The 17,025-nt window shown below is 39.4% G+C and overlaps 1 protein-coding gene across 1 annotated transcript in view; it reads left to right on the top strand.

Annotated features, from left to right (window-relative positions):
* HBT (CDC27 family protein) overlaps positions 1–14,965 on the top strand; it is a 28,828-nt gene extending 13,863 nt beyond the window's left edge. The window contains exons 8-16 of the mRNA XM_089149222.1: positions 675–912; positions 2,564–2,793; positions 2,885–2,950; positions 3,626–3,745; positions 5,869–5,945; positions 13,286–13,405; positions 13,552–13,771; positions 13,889–14,170; positions 14,551–14,965. Of these exons, the coding sequence (XP_089005348.1) occupies positions 675–912; positions 2,564–2,793; positions 2,885–2,950; positions 3,626–3,745; positions 5,869–5,945; positions 13,286–13,405; positions 13,552–13,771; positions 13,889–14,170; positions 14,551–14,601 (1,404 nt within the window). The 3' untranslated portion in view covers positions 14,602–14,965. The remainder of the gene's footprint in view (positions 1–674; positions 913–2,563; positions 2,794–2,884; positions 2,951–3,625; positions 3,746–5,868; positions 5,946–13,285; positions 13,406–13,551; positions 13,772–13,888; positions 14,171–14,550) is intronic.
* The last annotated feature ends 2,060 nt before the right edge of the window (positions 14,966–17,025 follow it).

Here is a 17,025-nt window from a genome sequence, read left to right as displayed (position 1 = left end):
TTCGGCACTAGGTTCACCCTTTTTAATCTGAGGTAGTTAAGAAGTGCAATATAGCAAAGCTATGTGTTACAGTGAGTCAGTGACAAGGATGTTAAGATGGATTTGTGGAAAATCCTAGGATAGATAAAGTGAGGAATGAATGTATTAGATCTGACGTAGGAGTTGCCCCAATCAGTGACAAACTCTATGAATGTCGTTTGAGGCGGTTTGACCATGCACAACAGATGCTCGATAGCAGCCCAATAAGGAGTGATCTAATTTCGATTAAAGGAGATAAAGAATTGGATTGGCCTAAAATGGCTATGTTGTGTACAATGAAATGCATAGCATGGGTCTTCATGGCATATGCCCTCAAATAGATCCTAGTGGAGGGTAAAGATTCATGTTGCCAACAGCATAGCTGAGATTTTCCCGATTGGGCTATTCTATTTCCTCCTACTCTCCCTTTCCCCCAAATACCCTCCTTTGTTCCCCCTTCCCCCCATCTCATTTCATCTTGTTTATACTTCTCTGTTCCCTGTTTTGTTTCAAACGGGCCGTGTAGCCAACCCCTTGTAGTTGGGTTATGGCTGATTTGTTGTGGGGTACAGCATCTTGGGGTTTTATGTTCAATATTACATTTATTTGGAGGCCTGTATGTTTCTGAATTCTTCTCTGTTGACGAGTTTGTGCAGGTTTCAGGAAGGTTGTTTTCTGAATCTGCGGTTAGACGAAGTACACGGCTTTCTGGTGAAGCAGCGGCCAGCTCAAACTCTACCATCATGCAGGCTGGAGTAAATGGACCCAATCATTCCTCCTCGAAATATCTTGGTGCAATTTCTTCATCATCACCTTCAAAATTAAGTTCTACAAGTCTCCGTTCTGTGACTGTTCGAAAGGGACAATCCTGGTCTAGCGAAAGTTTTGATGAAGGTTGATAAATTTCCTGTAATTTTCTGGTCCCAAGTCAGAAGAACTGACCCTTTTAGTTGAATCATGCGTAACATTTTTTTCTTCCAGAAGTTAAATTGAATAAAACCACAATATCTGAGTACTTTTAGGCATGCTCACACAATATCCCTGCATTCCGTCTTTTATTATGGACACTCAAGGTTTGTTTCAGTGGATATTCTTTGCTGCAACTACTCTGCAGAAGTGAAAAGGATTAAAAGAGGGTTTGTAAAGAAAAATAAATGCTGGCACCTATTATTCTTTTCAACTGTACCTAATTCCATCTTGGCTTTTTGCAAAGAGTGATGGTTGGAGCTACATATTGAATTGGCACTCAGCTCTCAAGATGAAACTTTTCCCGGATGATGACCTGGGAATGTTACAACTAACATTCTAAAGGGTGTCTTAAAAGCATTTCTTCCCATGCATTTTTCCTTTTATGGTTTTACCTACTGCTACATGCCATCCACCTTGGAGGTATGAGCAGGGAATTGACTGAAATGCATTACAAATACTCTCAGAATACCGACTTAGTTTTATGTGATGTTTAGCTGCTTTATCTTCCCCGTCAATAAGCATTGGAATGTTCAAATGGATGACAAATCATGCCAGTGACAGTAAGGCAAGATGAGAGTAGCAATAATGTTAGAATGTCTAATTTGTTGCATTTCAGCATCACCATATGCAACTTTGACAGCATGGTTTGTCATTTGGAACCGGTTAGATGCACTCTATAGGGTCATTCATGGTTGACATGACATCTAGTTGATCCATGGTGTTGGAGGGGACTGGATGCTTGACAACCAAAGCACCTGCCTGGCATCGGCAGTGCCTTGACAACAATGAATGGGATCTTTTGAAGTCCCACATATGTATCCTTTTTGACTGCCTGATATCAGTGACAATTCATGCAATGGTGTCTTAATGGGACGTCGAGAAAAATTTCCCCCTTAAATCATGGTCAAGGAATGTTTGTTTTGTGTGCTTATCTTTTGTTGTACGTTGACCTTTTCATTTAATCTCTAGGCCCCAATTTGAGGTTCGAGGGCAATTTTTGAATTTCATTTGTTCCAATTGTTTGGCAGTGGCTTGTACAATACTTTTCTGTTTCACTTATATATTGGCAAAAATTTGCAAAATTGACTACCTTGGCATCAATTTGAGTAAGCCAAAAACTGTAAAAAGATTGGTTTTTAATTTTCCTTGGATAGGAGTTGCTCTTGGTCTTAGGCATCTGTGGTTTTTGTTTAGGTAGAAGCCTATGGAGGCTGCTATTGTTATCCCTACATCTTGCTGAGTTCAAGCCTGTTTATTTGATTATTTCTTTGATATGATTGCAATTAATGGTATTTAGCTACTGTTACAAAGGAATGCTTTATTCTTTGCTTTTGTGATGGGTCTTGGTGCAATGGAAAGATTGATCATTGTGTTTAAGTGGTCACGGGTTTAAGTTTCAAAATAGCCTCTATATGAAAGTATGGGTATGCCTGTGGACATTATTACCCTTCCAGACCCTGCCGAGGCTGGAGCTTGTTCACTTGGAATGCCCCTTTTTTGTTCTGCTTATTATTGTCTGAGGGCTCATTGCTCATCAGAACAATGGTAGTGTCTCATGCTTTAATCTCACTTGCAGGGAAACGACCAGAGGCTTTTGCTGAAGCACGCATGGATAATACAGCAACAACATCTTCTAGTGCATTTCACTTGGGGGACGATAGATCTCTTGAACGGGAGCAAAAGAACATGGTGATTGGTGGCGCTATCGCCAATGGTTCTGCAGTTGCTAGTGGGGTCTCAGAACTGCTTGCCCTCTTGAGGACTCTTGGTGAAGGCTACAGGCTTTCCTGTATGTATAGGTGCCAGGTATTTCAGTGTGAACTTTTAAAACAAACAAATGAACGGATATAAATACATCTGGATCTGATTTTGGGGTTTACTTTTTAATGTGGAATAGGAAGCTCTGGATGTGTTTCTGAAGCTCTCTCACAAGCAGTATAATACAGGATGGGTACTTTCCCAGGTAATTTTGGTTTTGTATATTCTCTTCTTTCCATCACCTACAGGGAAAAAAAAAAGCATTATGTCCTGTTATGATTATTACATTCTGTCTGAATCATGACTGAATGGAAGACAGGTGTATGATCCCCATCCCTTGTCTGGCCACTGTCCACTTCATTGCATCTAAGCTTTGATGATTTTTAAAAAAAAAATCATAATAGATAAATAAACATTAAAAGAAATATACCAGGATAAAGTTACAAAACCCCTTGGTTTACAACCGGATCACAATCCTGTTGATACTTATACAGCCTGATAAGCAACTGTATAGAATATATCCATATGAGGACGAATTCCTTATTAATCAATCCTTTCTCTTCCTTACTTCAGACATGTGAATGTCCAATTCTGGAGATCCATAAGAGTCCCTCTTATTATAAGTGATGGTTTTGGAGCCCTAAAGATGTTTTTCCTACTAGGAGGGCCCAAAGAAGGAAGCTAGAAATTTAGGGTTCAATATCTGTCATTATTTTCAATATGGAATTTTTTGTTGGTTATCCCTTGGAAAAGAAGATACAGATGAAGTGGATCCATTTCACACTTTATTGCGTCTGCTTCCTCATGATTTATTGCGTTGGAACATGTACCAATTTTACCATACACTTGGCTATAGAACACTAGTTAATGTCCAATGCAGGTTGGAAAAGTGTACTTTGAGCTGGTGGATTATCTCGAAGCTGATCAAGCCTTTGCTCTTGCACGCCGAGCGGCACCTTACAGTCTAGAAGGAATGGATTTATACTCTACAGTTCTTTATGTGAGTTTCTTTCTCCATTATGATATTGCTAATATACTCTTTTGAATGGTTTTGCTGACCATAAGCTAACTAAAAGATGCTTGGCATTACATGTATTGATATGCTTCTATACTGATAGCTGTGTTCAGTACTGCATATATTATCATATTTGTTTGGGTTTCCTACCGCATGGTCAATTATGTTGCACTCTTGTATACCCAAGGAAGAAGATGGTAAGCAGAAAATTTCTAGACTAAGGAAATTGGGTTTAATTGAGGAATTAAAAGTAGGACTAGGGTCTGGGGAAAGGTGCAATACTAGGGAGAGAAGAAAGGAGAATTAGGGGCTGGGAATTTGGAAGTTGCAGGGGGAAGGATCCTAGAGCTGCTGTGGGAAGGAGGGAGGGGTAGGGGAGTCTAGTCGTGGGTTTAAGGGAGAGTTGGGGGAGGGGCAGGGGGAGGATGTAGGGGAGGGAATAGGGGAGCTGTTGGGGTTGGGGAAGGGGCTGGAAGGATCTACGATGGAAGGGGGGGGGGAGGTTCCTAGGGTCACATAAAGAAGGGAAAGGGTGGGGAAGAGCTGTGGGATAGAGAGGACGCAGGGGATGGGGGCTTCTCTACTTGGCTGCTGCTTCGCTGCTTCTGGAATGCTTGAAGTTTGCTGGAATGAAGAAGAAGCTGAACTTGAACAAATTTTACTCAACCGGGGCCCCCTCAACTAGGAAGCCCTGATCCTCAAACCTAAATCAACTTTATTAATCATCAAAACTGAAAACTTTCAAAGACTACATGGCTATCGATAGCCTTTAAAAACTTGAAACCTATTTAGGAATCCTTAATAGACAAAGATCCCACCAGTTGACCTAAACCCTTGCATTGGAATCTACTAAGTACTAACTAATGACATATGCTGAAATTAGACTTTAACTTAAATAAGCACATGCTGAATTTTCTTTTAATTGAAGCTCTTAATCACATGTGCCAATTTAAGATAACCAATAACTCCACAAAACCAACTTTAGTCAAAACACTACTCCTAAGATCACTTCAAAACAAACTCAATTTAAGAAATAAAAACAAACTCAAATCCTAGAAGTAGAGCTGGAAATAATTCCTGCTCTCAAAGGAGGGCTAAGATGCCCTAAATACCCCTACTGGGGGGGGGTTTGGCCAGCTTAGGGTGGCTTCTTGGAGCCATCCAAGGGGCCTCACTTGGGGTTTTGGCCAGGGGGTCTTTGCATTCACCTCAATTAGATATTGAATTGATGTCATTGCCTCAGTTTGTTTGGACAGGCCTCATCCACTTTGAAGGCCCAAACCAAGAGCTGGTCCTAAACCAGTTTTACGGTCTGGCAAGGGCTGTTACATTATTTTATTTTATATGGGTGGGTAGATTACATAGGATTTTTTTGGTGGTTCCATATTGGATACATCTTCTAGGTTGTTTTATTTCTGTTTCAGTTGGGTTTATATTTTCATGTAAGGGAGTTTTCTCTATGTTGCCACGTAATAAGATGAGTGGTTATTCATCCCCAAAAAAACGTTGAATAGTAGAATTAGAATGAATGAAGCTTGGAGTTGTTGGACACGTAATAGTTGTGAATGGTGAGTCTGGGACCTAGTCCATGACTTCCTTTTCTATTTGAAATGATTCCCGTCTCTCAGTGGGTTCACCATCAGAAGTTGCTTGATCTTGTATTCAACACTACATGAGGCCTTCAACAAGGAGCTATTGACCTTATCTTTTAACTAAATTTGGTAGATGCCACAGATGTATTAAATGTTCCTCCATCCATTTCATAGCTACTATGGACTCATCTTTACAACAAGTGGCAGTGGATGCATTTCGGTAAAACCTAGTTATCACTTGGTGCCTTGTGTCAGGATGCCAATGCACCTGGTTGTCTTCCACTTAATTATCAACCTTCTTTGTTCAAATTTAAGTACATGAGCAGTGCTAGTGTGGGATAATTGTCATCTGAGGTGATGTATATTACTTCTATTACATCAGTTGGTAGTTACCCTGAGCAACGGTAATACTGCACTTTCATATGATGGTTCTGGACCTTCTGGTCAATTTGACCTTGTCTAGAATCTCTAGATACATCTTTTGTTGTACTGAGTGCCAATATTCCTCTTTTACAGCATTTGAAGGAAGAGATGAAACTAAGCTACCTAGCTCAAGAGCTGATTTCAATTGATCGTTTAGCTCCTCAAACTTGGTATGTTCTTCAAATTTAGAGTCGAGTACATACTGTTTAATTGTGCACAGTTCTTTATTAGCTAGCTTTTGTAATTGTTTTTCAAATTCCAACATTTTGTGGCCTTATGTTTAAACTTCCTACTCTTCTTTGATCGGAGTAAAGTTAGTTTTTAACTTCTTGGCTTCTTGCTTTTCTGAAATGAATGGTTGTTACCATTCTCTCCATTTGTTTTTTGAGTGCAAGAATGCTCTGGCCAGCACTTTGCAAACATGCTTCTTTTTATAATTTAAAGGTTGTGAGTCTTAATTTTTGGATTCCTTTATAAAAATCAGTGCCATAGTTTTCTCATTAATCCAACACTGGGAGATCAAGCTTGTGTTGGATAAAGAGGTTGTCAATATAATCAGAGCCTACGGACTGCAAGTAGGGTTGGACAAAATTCGTAAGTTAAATTTTGGGAACACAAGGATGCATTAGTGCAATGATTATCAAGGGGGTGCCCTGAACAGACATGTTCGGAAAGATCTAGAGGCTATGAAGGTGTATGTGAAGGAAATGGTTTTGGAGAGAGAAATGAGAAGGGGGGGGGGAATTTAGATTTGGTTGTGGCTTATGATTTATCCATCTAAACACTTTTTTGAAAAGAGAGGAGCATTTGGTTACCTTCAAAAGTGTGCATGTTGCTAGCCAAAAAGATTTCTTCCTAAGTAGATGGTCTAACAGATTGTTATCCAAGGACTATGAGGTTATACCAGGGGGAAGTCTAACTACACAACATAGATTAGCAGTTCTGGGTGCGTGCCCCACTACATAGAATCATAAGAAAGGTGACTTTGTTTGCCTGATGTAATGCAGGTCTGACACCAAATTTGCCAACTTCCCTTCGAAATCAATTTAGGGTTGATAGATATGGGTGTTGGGCCTTTGTTCAGTAGGTTTATGAATTCATGGGCCAATTCTATGGGCCTATAAGTTTAGTGTTTTGGCCAAGTACGAAATTCAGTTTTTAGTTTAGTTAGAAATATCAGTCTAATTATGCAAATTCTGCCCAAATTAAGTTAATTAAGTTATAAGTGCAGAATAGTCTTTTTATAATGTTTTATTTTAGTTGTTAGAGTTCAGTCGGTCTAGGATATGATAGGGAATCTTTTTAGTTTAGTTATAAGAGTCGTATTTGAATTTGGATTAGTATGTTGAGTACAGCTAGGAGAGTCAGTTTCTACGTCCTAATTTCACCAGGACTTCTTATGTAAGGCTATAATAAAGCCATGGGCATGTAATAAATTACAGATTTGAGAACACACTTAATAAAGTGAGTGTTGCTGCCTAAAAGCAAGGTTTGGTAGAGCTTCTCATTTGTGGTAAGGGACTCACGTGATTGAGCAACCTAGGGTTTTTTATTTGAAGGATGCTCTTTCGGCAGTGCTTGTAGCCTGCCTCCAATTCTTTCCATCTCCATCACACCCCATTACAAGGCTTGTGTTACAGGCAAGTAACAAGTCAACACTTAATTCCATTCCCCTTCTCATATCACCCTCTTTTTCAAATGTTTTGTTGAATTTTCTTGAATTTTTGAACTTTTCTAGAGACCTAAAATTCAAGCTCATTTAAACTAATCCATCCATTAGATCTATCCCAAACTTTAAGTACATCATCCCCCCAACCCTAGTGACCTTAGATGCTAGTTTGATCCCATTCTAAACATCAAATTCCAAAATATGAATATTTTCTTGAATTTTCGTACTCCCTACAATTCAAAAAAAGAACCCTTAGGTCTTCCAATTTAGTCATTTGAACCCATTTTGACACCTATTGACCACAGTTTCCCATTTTAAGGAATTTATCAATCTCCTATGGAATGGGCCACATCAACTTTGAGATCCTAAATATCATTAAAGGGTTATGGTCATTAACCACAAAACCTGTTAACCTCTTCTTGGGAAAAAAAAATCCCATCATAGCCCTTATATCAAAGAACCCCCATATCCCATTACCAAAATTTCAAGAAACCCTTTCTTGATCCCATATGAGCTAGCTCTATTTAAAGATTATAGATGAACATTTCCTTATTAACTTGAGGCTTCATCATTATGAGAAGATAGTGGAACTCAAAGGGAGATACTTTAAACTCATTAATTTATAAATGGTCGAATAGGGAACATGGGACTTTGAGGGTGTTTAAAGTAAAAGAAGGTTTAAGGAGAATGAAAGTTGGCAGGGCCCCGGCTGTGCTTCTTACGGTAGATTTCCATAAAGCCTTTGATTCTATTCGTTGGGACTTCATCAGCGACATTCTCTTTTCTATGGGTTTCCCTCCCCCTTTCATCCATTGGATTGAGACTTGTATCTCCACCCCCCCGATTCTCTATCATCACCAATGGCTCCCTGGCGGGATTTTTTCATTCCCAGGTGGGTATTCGCCAAGGTTGCCCCCTCTCCCCCTATATTTTTTCTCCCTAGCCCTTGAGGTCCTCTCCCGCATCCTCCAATCCAAAACTGATCAACTTCTCATCTCTCCCATTCCCAAGTGCAGGTCCCTAAACCTCACTCATCTCGCTTTTGCGGATGACCTCATGATCTTCTCTAAAGCTGATCACCTTTCCATAGCCTCCATCCTCTTGCTCTTCGAATCCCTCTCTGGTCTTCGTGTCAATCTCGACAAGTCCACTCTCTTTCTCTCCGGTGTCTCCGATTAGCTCCGAGCTTCCCTTCTCCATCTTTCGGGCTTCAAGCCCAGCTCCTTTCCTGTGGTCTATCTTGGCCTCCCTCTCATCCCTGGTTCGCCACCACTATTCCCTATGCTCGATCATATCCGTAAGAAGTTTCAGCTTTGGAAAGGCAAGCTTCTCTCCTATGCTGGTAGGGTGGTCCTCATTCGCTCTGTTCTTCAATCTTCCTACCTTTACTAGCGTGGAATTTTCTCCATCCCCAAATTGACCGTCCAATCTACGGAATCCTTGTTCTATGCCTTTCTTTGGAAATGGCAGGAATCCTCCCGCTTCATCCATCCGGTTAGTTGGTCTTCCTTATGTTGGCATACATCCGAGGGAGGCTTGGGTATTCGGTGGATATCTGATTTTAACTTGGCTTGCCTTCTGAAACTCATTTGGAAAATTGCCTCCAAGCATGATTCCATTTGGGTTAAGTGGATCTATTCTTATCTGCTCTGGATCGACTCCTTCGGAACTGCGTCCATGCCTTCCAACCCTTTATGGGTCTGGAGGAAAATCCTCTTGTTGCGCCCTCGTGCCATCTCTGCCATTTCCACCTCCATTTCTACTAGTTCCTCCACTTCCTTTTGGTTTGACCCGTGGCATCCGATGGGAATTCTTTTCAATCACTTTGGTCCCCGCACTATTTATGATACCTGTATCCCCAAGTCTACCCCCTATCTGCTTTCATCTCAAATGGCTCTTGGTCCCCTGCGCCTCTCCCCATTCTCACACAAGTTTGGGAGTCTCTCCCCCCTCTCTTGAGTTCCTCTTGTGACCTCACTATTTGGCTGCCTTCTCCCACCAAAACCTTCACCACATCCTCTGCCTGGAACCTTTTCCGGCCCCATACCCCTAAACCTCCCCAGCCCCCTTTGGTCTGGTTCAAAGGCTTCATCCCTCGTTACTCCCTAACCCTTTGGAGAGCCCTTAACCTAGCTCTCACTACTCAGTCCTTCCTCATTGACTGCCATATACCCGTTAGCCTCAATTGCATCCTTTGTTGGAACTATTTGGAAGACCTCGACCGCCGTTTTTTTCTCATGCCCTTTCTCTAGATCTATCTTGGGAAAAGCCCTAGCTTCTATTTGGCCCCATTCAAGGCGATCCTTTGGGTTCACTTGTGATTGGGCTTAGATTTTGAGAAACTTTTAGGTTCTTCCATTTGCGATCGAATTGGTAAGCTAGTGTATTGTGCCTCTATCCATCACCTTTGGTGGGAGCGCAATCTCCGCAGATGGACTTCCAAATCCCATTCTACTGATAGGATTTGGAATGCCATCTATTTTGATGTTTCTTCTAGATTGTTAGCTATTATCTACTCCCCCCCTGGTTGATGATACCCCAAGGAACAGACTTATTGTTGTCTCCTGGGGCCTTAGCTCTATTTTCGGTCTTCTGGTTAAAGACCTTGTATTCTTCTTGTCTTAATATAATTATTTATTCATCCAAAAAAAAAAAGTTGGCAAGGCACATTGCACAAGACCCATATGAGATCCCGATAGAAGTATAAAAGAGTTTGTGAAACTATAATTTATCTTGGTTAACAAAGATTTTTAGTAAGATTTTGAGCACTAATAAAAATCCGAGTGAATGGAGAAGCATCATGGTTCCTATTACGAAAGTAGATACAATATTTATAGCTACAATAAGTATACAGGCATAAAATCCTTTTCTGTTCTCCCACCCCACTACATATGGGTCCCACATGTTTATTTTTCCAAACCCATCCCACCTCTACGAAGTACAAACAAATGGTGCCTAATAGTTAAGACCCTGAATGACCCTCCATTATTCTATTCTTAAAACCTCAAAATATTCTCAACCTCCGTCTTCCTATCGCACACCATCCCTGAGTTTTCTCTTTAGTTTCTTTCATGGGCCGACAGTTTCTTATATGGTAATCAGAAGCTCCCTCTTCTACTTCCTCATGGGTGGGTTCAATATCTTCATTTGGTGAATCAATTGACAAAATTCCTGAACAATCCTTTAACTTTTTCATCATGCACAGCTGACAGCAGAATACCTTTGGCGTGGATCAATATTGTTTTCCTCCATGTCTTCTTCTTTGTGATAGTTGGTTTTGGTCTGCTCTGTCTCATACCTTCTTGTCTTCTGTCTCTGTTCCATGCTGATTCTGTTAAAAAGATGTAATGTAACAGTTGATAAAACTAGTAAAAATTCTCCCCCACTTGTGAAATGGAATCTGGAAAGCAATCATGGATTCCAACACTATATTTGCCTAAATAATATTATTTTATTCAGTAAACATTGAAAGACAATTTTTTAGTTTTTTTAAGCAAAAATTCTGGGAAATGTCAAAACAACAAGAAGAACAAGGGAATAGAGAAGATATGGATTGTGGAGTTGCAGTAATGGCTTACTACTCTCATGGTGACAGTGGTACTATGCTCGAGTGACGATGAAGATGAACCTATTTGTTGTTGTACGAGTTTGGCAATTTTCAAATGCTTATATGACCACATCTCAACCATTTTAGCTTCTTTAGCCTCTGCATCCTTGTAAATAACATTATGTTTTTCCTTGCAATCCCACTCAATTCAATCAATAAAACCCATCTCCTCTTCTCTCAAGCATCTGATCAGAGCCTTTATGTCCTCCATCTTTTCCCTCTTCTTCTTGTTCTTCCCTGATTCCAAGTGCTGCTCCAACTGGTGCTTTTTTTTAATACTGGAAATGTAATGCCGTCCGCAAGGGTCGAACCCAAGACCCCTCCACTGAGAAGTATGGATCTTTACCACTCAACCAACCCTGCATTGGCATTAGAGAGTGCTGCTCCAACTGGTTCAACCTCCATGTGGCTTCCTTTTTATGTTGCAACCAACTCTGTCTCCCTTCTTCATGCTTCTTACAGTAAAAACTAACGTACTCAATTGATGAACTGGGAGGTGTCGCGGCTCATCTAATCAATTTCAGGCAAATTTGGTCAGTCTTGGTTAGGTCCGTTGGAGAAAACGAGAGACTAACAGATACCAAAGCCATCGTGGAAGAGGAGAAAGACAAGGACGAAGAAGTGGCCAAGTTAATAGTCATATAGGGGGGAAAGCATCAACGACGATGAAGTGGTGGAGGTGATGTGAGAAAGGAAGACGGAGGTTGAAGAAGATGAGGAGTCGGGGGGTGGCTGGGTGGTGGGGGGTGTGTGTGTGTGTGAGTGTTTTTTTTTTTCCTTTTAATTTTTTAACTTTTCATGGAAGGAAGACAGTTAGATCTAAAAGAGTATATGGGTAATTGATAAGCCCCTTGTATCTAGGGAAGGAAACGATTGGAAGATTGGAAGATTGGAAGAGTCATATTACATTCAGGTTACTTTTTAGGATTAGATTTGAAGAGTCCTATTCGAATTGTGATGTTTCTGTTGATTAATACCGTAGGAACGTAATTGCTATAAATAGGGGGAAGGAAGAGTAGAAAAAACAGGTTTTGAGTTATTGGGGAAGTTTAGGTGAGCGCTATTGCTCTTGGGTAGCCGTAGGATTCGCCTACTGCTAGTAGTGTGTTTTGTTTCTTGTTCAACTTTTATTCAAAGTCCATTATTATTATCATCTTCTTGAGTTATTCCATCTTTGTTAAGTTGCCTCATTCGGGTACTTAACAGTATTTTTGAGAATTAATTAAGGGTAATTTAGAATTTCAATTACCAAGGTACTTGAGGGCAATTTGAGGTTTATACTAAAATATGTTCTTGAGTGAAGATATTTTGGTGTTTAAAAAGATATTTAACTGTAAAAAATAGTTTAATTGAAAAAGTTAACAAAAGGGAGGGGTTTGATACCTTTGCCAAGTAAAAGGGAGGTAACAACTGTTATTATCTAAGAGGGGGTCCAAGTGCCATTTGGTCAACTAAGAGGGGAGGTAAGTGATATTTACTCGAATTAAAATATGATGGATGAAGTGGAGAGGTGCATTTTGGAGTGCTGTGTGATTGGTATTATTTCCTTAAAACTGAAAAGGAATTTTATGTGATGGTCGTGAGGTATGGTGCAGAATGTTGGGCATTTAAGAAGCATCATATAGATGAGTTCAATGTGATGGAGATGAGGATTTTGAGATGGATGAGTGGCACAACTGGGAAAGATAAATAAATAATGATCATATTAAGGCTGGTTCGGGAGTAACTATAGTAGAAAATAAGACACGGGTAAGTCATTGAGGTGGCATGAATATATTCGAGAGGGCCTTTGGATGGTCCAGTGTGGAGTAAAATAGCCAAGGGCAAAGCTTAATTGAACTTGAAGAAGTGGTAAGGAAAGATAATCGTAGCTTAGGCCTTGTGCCCAAGTATGACCTTGAATAGAGCTGATTGGAGGGCGAGGGTTCATGTAGCTAATCCATTCAATTGGGATAAGGCTTAGTTGTGTATTTGAGTATGATGCTGGTGGAGAATATTTGACGACCTTTTTGACATCTTGTTAGGTTCTGGAAACCATCTATATTTCTTAGTTCATTATTTAATGCATGGAATTATGCTTCACTAACCCTAACAACCCCCCCCCCCCCCAAAAAAAAAAAAAAATAATATATATATATATATATATATATATATATATATATATATATATATATATATATATATATATATATATATATATATTATCATTCTTCTCTGATGCAATTGGCCTGCAGGTGTGCAGTAGGGAACTGCTATAGCTTGCAGAAAGATCATGAAACTGCTCTGAAAAATTTCCAGCGTGCTGTTAGTCTCAATTCCAGATTTGCATATGCCCATACTCTGTGCGGCCATGAGTAAGGGACTCACCTACTTTGTAATTTTGTAGTTGTGATTAAGAATCTGATTTGTGCTTGGTCCAGACAACTGTTTCTCTTTTCTACAGATGTCTTCTTTATCTTTTGGCTTTATGTCATTAGCACTATATTCTGTCCACTAACAGGTTTGTAGCATTAGAGGATTTTGAGAACGGAATAAAGAGCTACCAGAGTGCCCTTAGAATAGATGCTAGGCACTATAACTCATGGTATGGTCTTGGGATGGTATATCTTCGGCAGGAGAAGTTTGAGTTTGCTGAGCATCACTTTCGGAAAGCTTTCCAAATCAATCCACGATCTTCTGTTATCATGTGTTATCTAGGGACAGCTTCACATGCTTTGAGGGTTGGTCATTATGCTACTTTAACTGAAATATTCTCCTCCATGAAGCGCTTTTTAGTTTTTGCTTTAGTTCACCCTTCAATCATTGTTCTGTTGATTGTTTTTTCTTTCATCTGACAGAGAAGTGACGAAGCCTTGAGGATGATGGAGAAAGCCATTCTTGCTGATAGGAAGAATCCACTTCCCATGTATCAGAAAGCAAACATTCTTTATAGTATTGGAAAATTAGATGAAGCTTTGAACGTTTTGGAGGAGCTTAAAGAGTATGCGCCTCGTGAAAGCAGTGTCTACGCATTGATGGGTAAGATCTATAAGCGGCTCAATATGCATGATAGAGCCATGCTTCATTTTGGACTAGCCTTGGATTTAAAACCATCTGCAGCTGATGTTGCTACCATTAAGGTACCTCACTCACACTCACCCCTGATAATGCTTGAATATGTACGGTTGATGATATTGGAGTTTTTCTTGGTAGTGTAGTTTCACTCAAGATGTTGGACACTCTTTTTCAATAATCTGATGTTGTCTGCTGTGACATAAATTTTGAAACGCATTTGATTAACCATTCCGAATGATGTACTGTCAAAATTTGTCAATTTCATGGAAGAATGTTACCTGAAACCAACCTTCCTCCCCCCCCCCCCCCCTTCCCTTTTTGGGTAGTGGGTGTCTTTTTTGGGGGAGGGTAGGGACATGCTTGGTCAGGGATAAACTTATTGGCCTTGGGTGAACATGGAATGCCTTCAATGAGGAAGCTAATCCAACTGTTAAAAATTCTGCAGTCTGCGATGGAGAAGTTACATGTACCAGATGATCTAGAGGACAGCTTGTGAAATTTACTAGCAGATGGCAGGTAATGATCTGGTGGAGAAACCTAGTCCCTAAGGAGCTCGCCCTGCTTGCACTCTCTAATTCCTGTGGAAGTAACCTGCTAGTATACCTTACTCATGGTCATGGAGAATGCTCCAACAGGTGCACCTTGTAACAGAGTATCCTTAACAATTTTTGTAGGAAAAATTCAAAATTAGGTTAGGGATCAACACAAAACCTGCAATACTTGTACCACAATAATGCAGTTGTGCCAAAAGGGCTTGTATCATAAGTTAAAATTCTCAGGTGGTGGATCCCTTTGTAATTCACTGTCTTTTGCAAGTATTTCTCGAGAGTTTGCCATTCCAATGGATGTCAATCCTTCCAAAGCGTTTGTTTTCTAAGGAAAGCGTATGATCTTGTACTTCTTCATATACATTTTGTGGGAGTTCTCAAGTCAAAACGGCAAGCGTTTTTGATAAAGAAGGTGGATGATATGAATAAAGACCGGAACTGCAGGTATCAAATCTTCATCATTGAATAAAGTTGTAAGGTCGATTCTGGGTAATCAAAACAAGGATTTTGTCTCATTTAATAATGAGATAATCTGATTTCAATGCTCCATCTAATCGTCAGAAACCTGTTCTAGACTCAGTAGCATTTACTAAATCAATGATGCTAAAATTATCTTTTATTTTAATAATCAATCCCAGAAGCAACTTTCCAGGCCTGCCATGGATTTTGTATACAGAAATGATTCTTGGAGGGTTTTTATAAAATTGTCTTATTCCCAGATTGACACCTTTGCCGTGGACCACCTTATCTCTGTATGATGAGATGCCGTGTTTTGGTCTTGAGTCAGATATTAATTAAAGGTAATAAAAGTTGAGATTTGAGATCTACAAGAAACTCAAAAAAAGTCAAAACTGAGAACAATTTCATGAAGCCATACTAAAAGAGCCCTGGATGAGAACAAAGTGTTGAAGGTAAATTTTCAACCCAGTAATGAGGAATCCAACCTGGAAAGAGTCTTAACAGTCTTTTAAATGCTTTGTTTGCTTCTTCAATGATTCTTGGCTCTTACCATGCTCTTACCTGGAAACAGTCTTTTCTGCCTAAAAAAATTGAATCTAGTTCAGGTTTTCTGGCAATCTCTTCAGATCTTTCCTTGCATTGACTTCATCATTTATCAATTAGAAGTCCTGTACTCTGATACAGCCCAATAAGACAACAAATTTTCTTCCTGATTACGTTTACTGTTTATACATTTCTTTGGGTAGAAAAAGCCTAGTATAAACGCATGAGAGCATTGTTTATACAGTTTTGAACGAAATCCCCACCCTTCAACATAACCATTAAGTTGATAAAAAAATCAGCCACACTCAATTGAAATCATATGAAGGATGGAATTCCAACCTGGAGCCACATTAATGAAATTAGAAAGGGATAACATCCATTATTGCTACCTGACCTCTTGACAAAGTGCCCATTTTTACCAGAAAAAAGAAGAAAGTGAGGATCATGGTGTTGGTAACACAATAATAAAAAGCCTCCATAAAAATTGAGACTGTCTTGGAGTAAGAGATTTTGCCACAAAAGGAGGAACCATGGAGCCTACCCTCTTTTACTTTAAATGCCAAGAGATGGAAAAAGGAACTGTCAGGATTTTTAGATGAATGAAATTCACAAAGCCAACTCTACAATTGAAATGGATCAGGAACATTCAAAGATAAAGTCCTTGATTATAGCCAATAAAAGAGAAAGAGAATAAACCTCACCATAGAATGGTATCAAAATCATCCCTTTGAGAATAAGTATAGATGTTGGAAAACATTCTTTAGTGGTAGTGAATAAATAAGAAAAGTCAAAAGAAACATCTTTCGAAGTTTTCATATCTTTTCTATTTTTTATTAAACATACTATAAGAAGGAAACAAACTTACTCCATCACCCGCGTTCTCATAAGGTTTTAGTGTGCGATACGGTTGATACGATATTGATACGATATTGATACTAACTTGTAAGCTATAGTTATCCCAAAATTTTTTTTGTTAAGAGTCATAAGCTCACTTAAAAAGACAGCCATAAGCTCACACTATACGTTACAAATTAAAAGTGAAAATGACTGAATTGACAAAAACCAGAGCTTATCTAATTATGGGCTTACCAGTGATTTGGTGATTGACAGTTCCAATTTTTTCTTATCCTCTAAAATACTCTTTCTTTGCACAATCACTTAATCATATTTTAATTTTTCTACGTGGTCGGCAATTGGGTTAAAGATATGACATCGACTCTTGTGAATAAGACTATTCAACATTGATGGACCTCAATTAAAGAGATGCTCTATTCAAGCAAAATTGTCAAAAGCATGAAACAAAATGGTGTATTGCCCTTTCATTTCCTTTTCATTCTTAATGTATCCCACTTACCCAAAAAATAATGTTT

The sequence above is a fragment of the Hakea prostrata genome, chromosome 3 (genome assembly GCF_041222555.1).
Source record: "Hakea prostrata isolate BN-2017 chromosome 3, UWA_Hpros_2, whole genome shotgun sequence".
Taxonomy (NCBI): domain Eukaryota; kingdom Viridiplantae; phylum Streptophyta; class Magnoliopsida; order Proteales; family Proteaceae; genus Hakea; species Hakea prostrata.
Note: the sequence above shows the minus strand (reverse complement) of the source record. Positions and strands in the feature narration are given on the sequence as shown.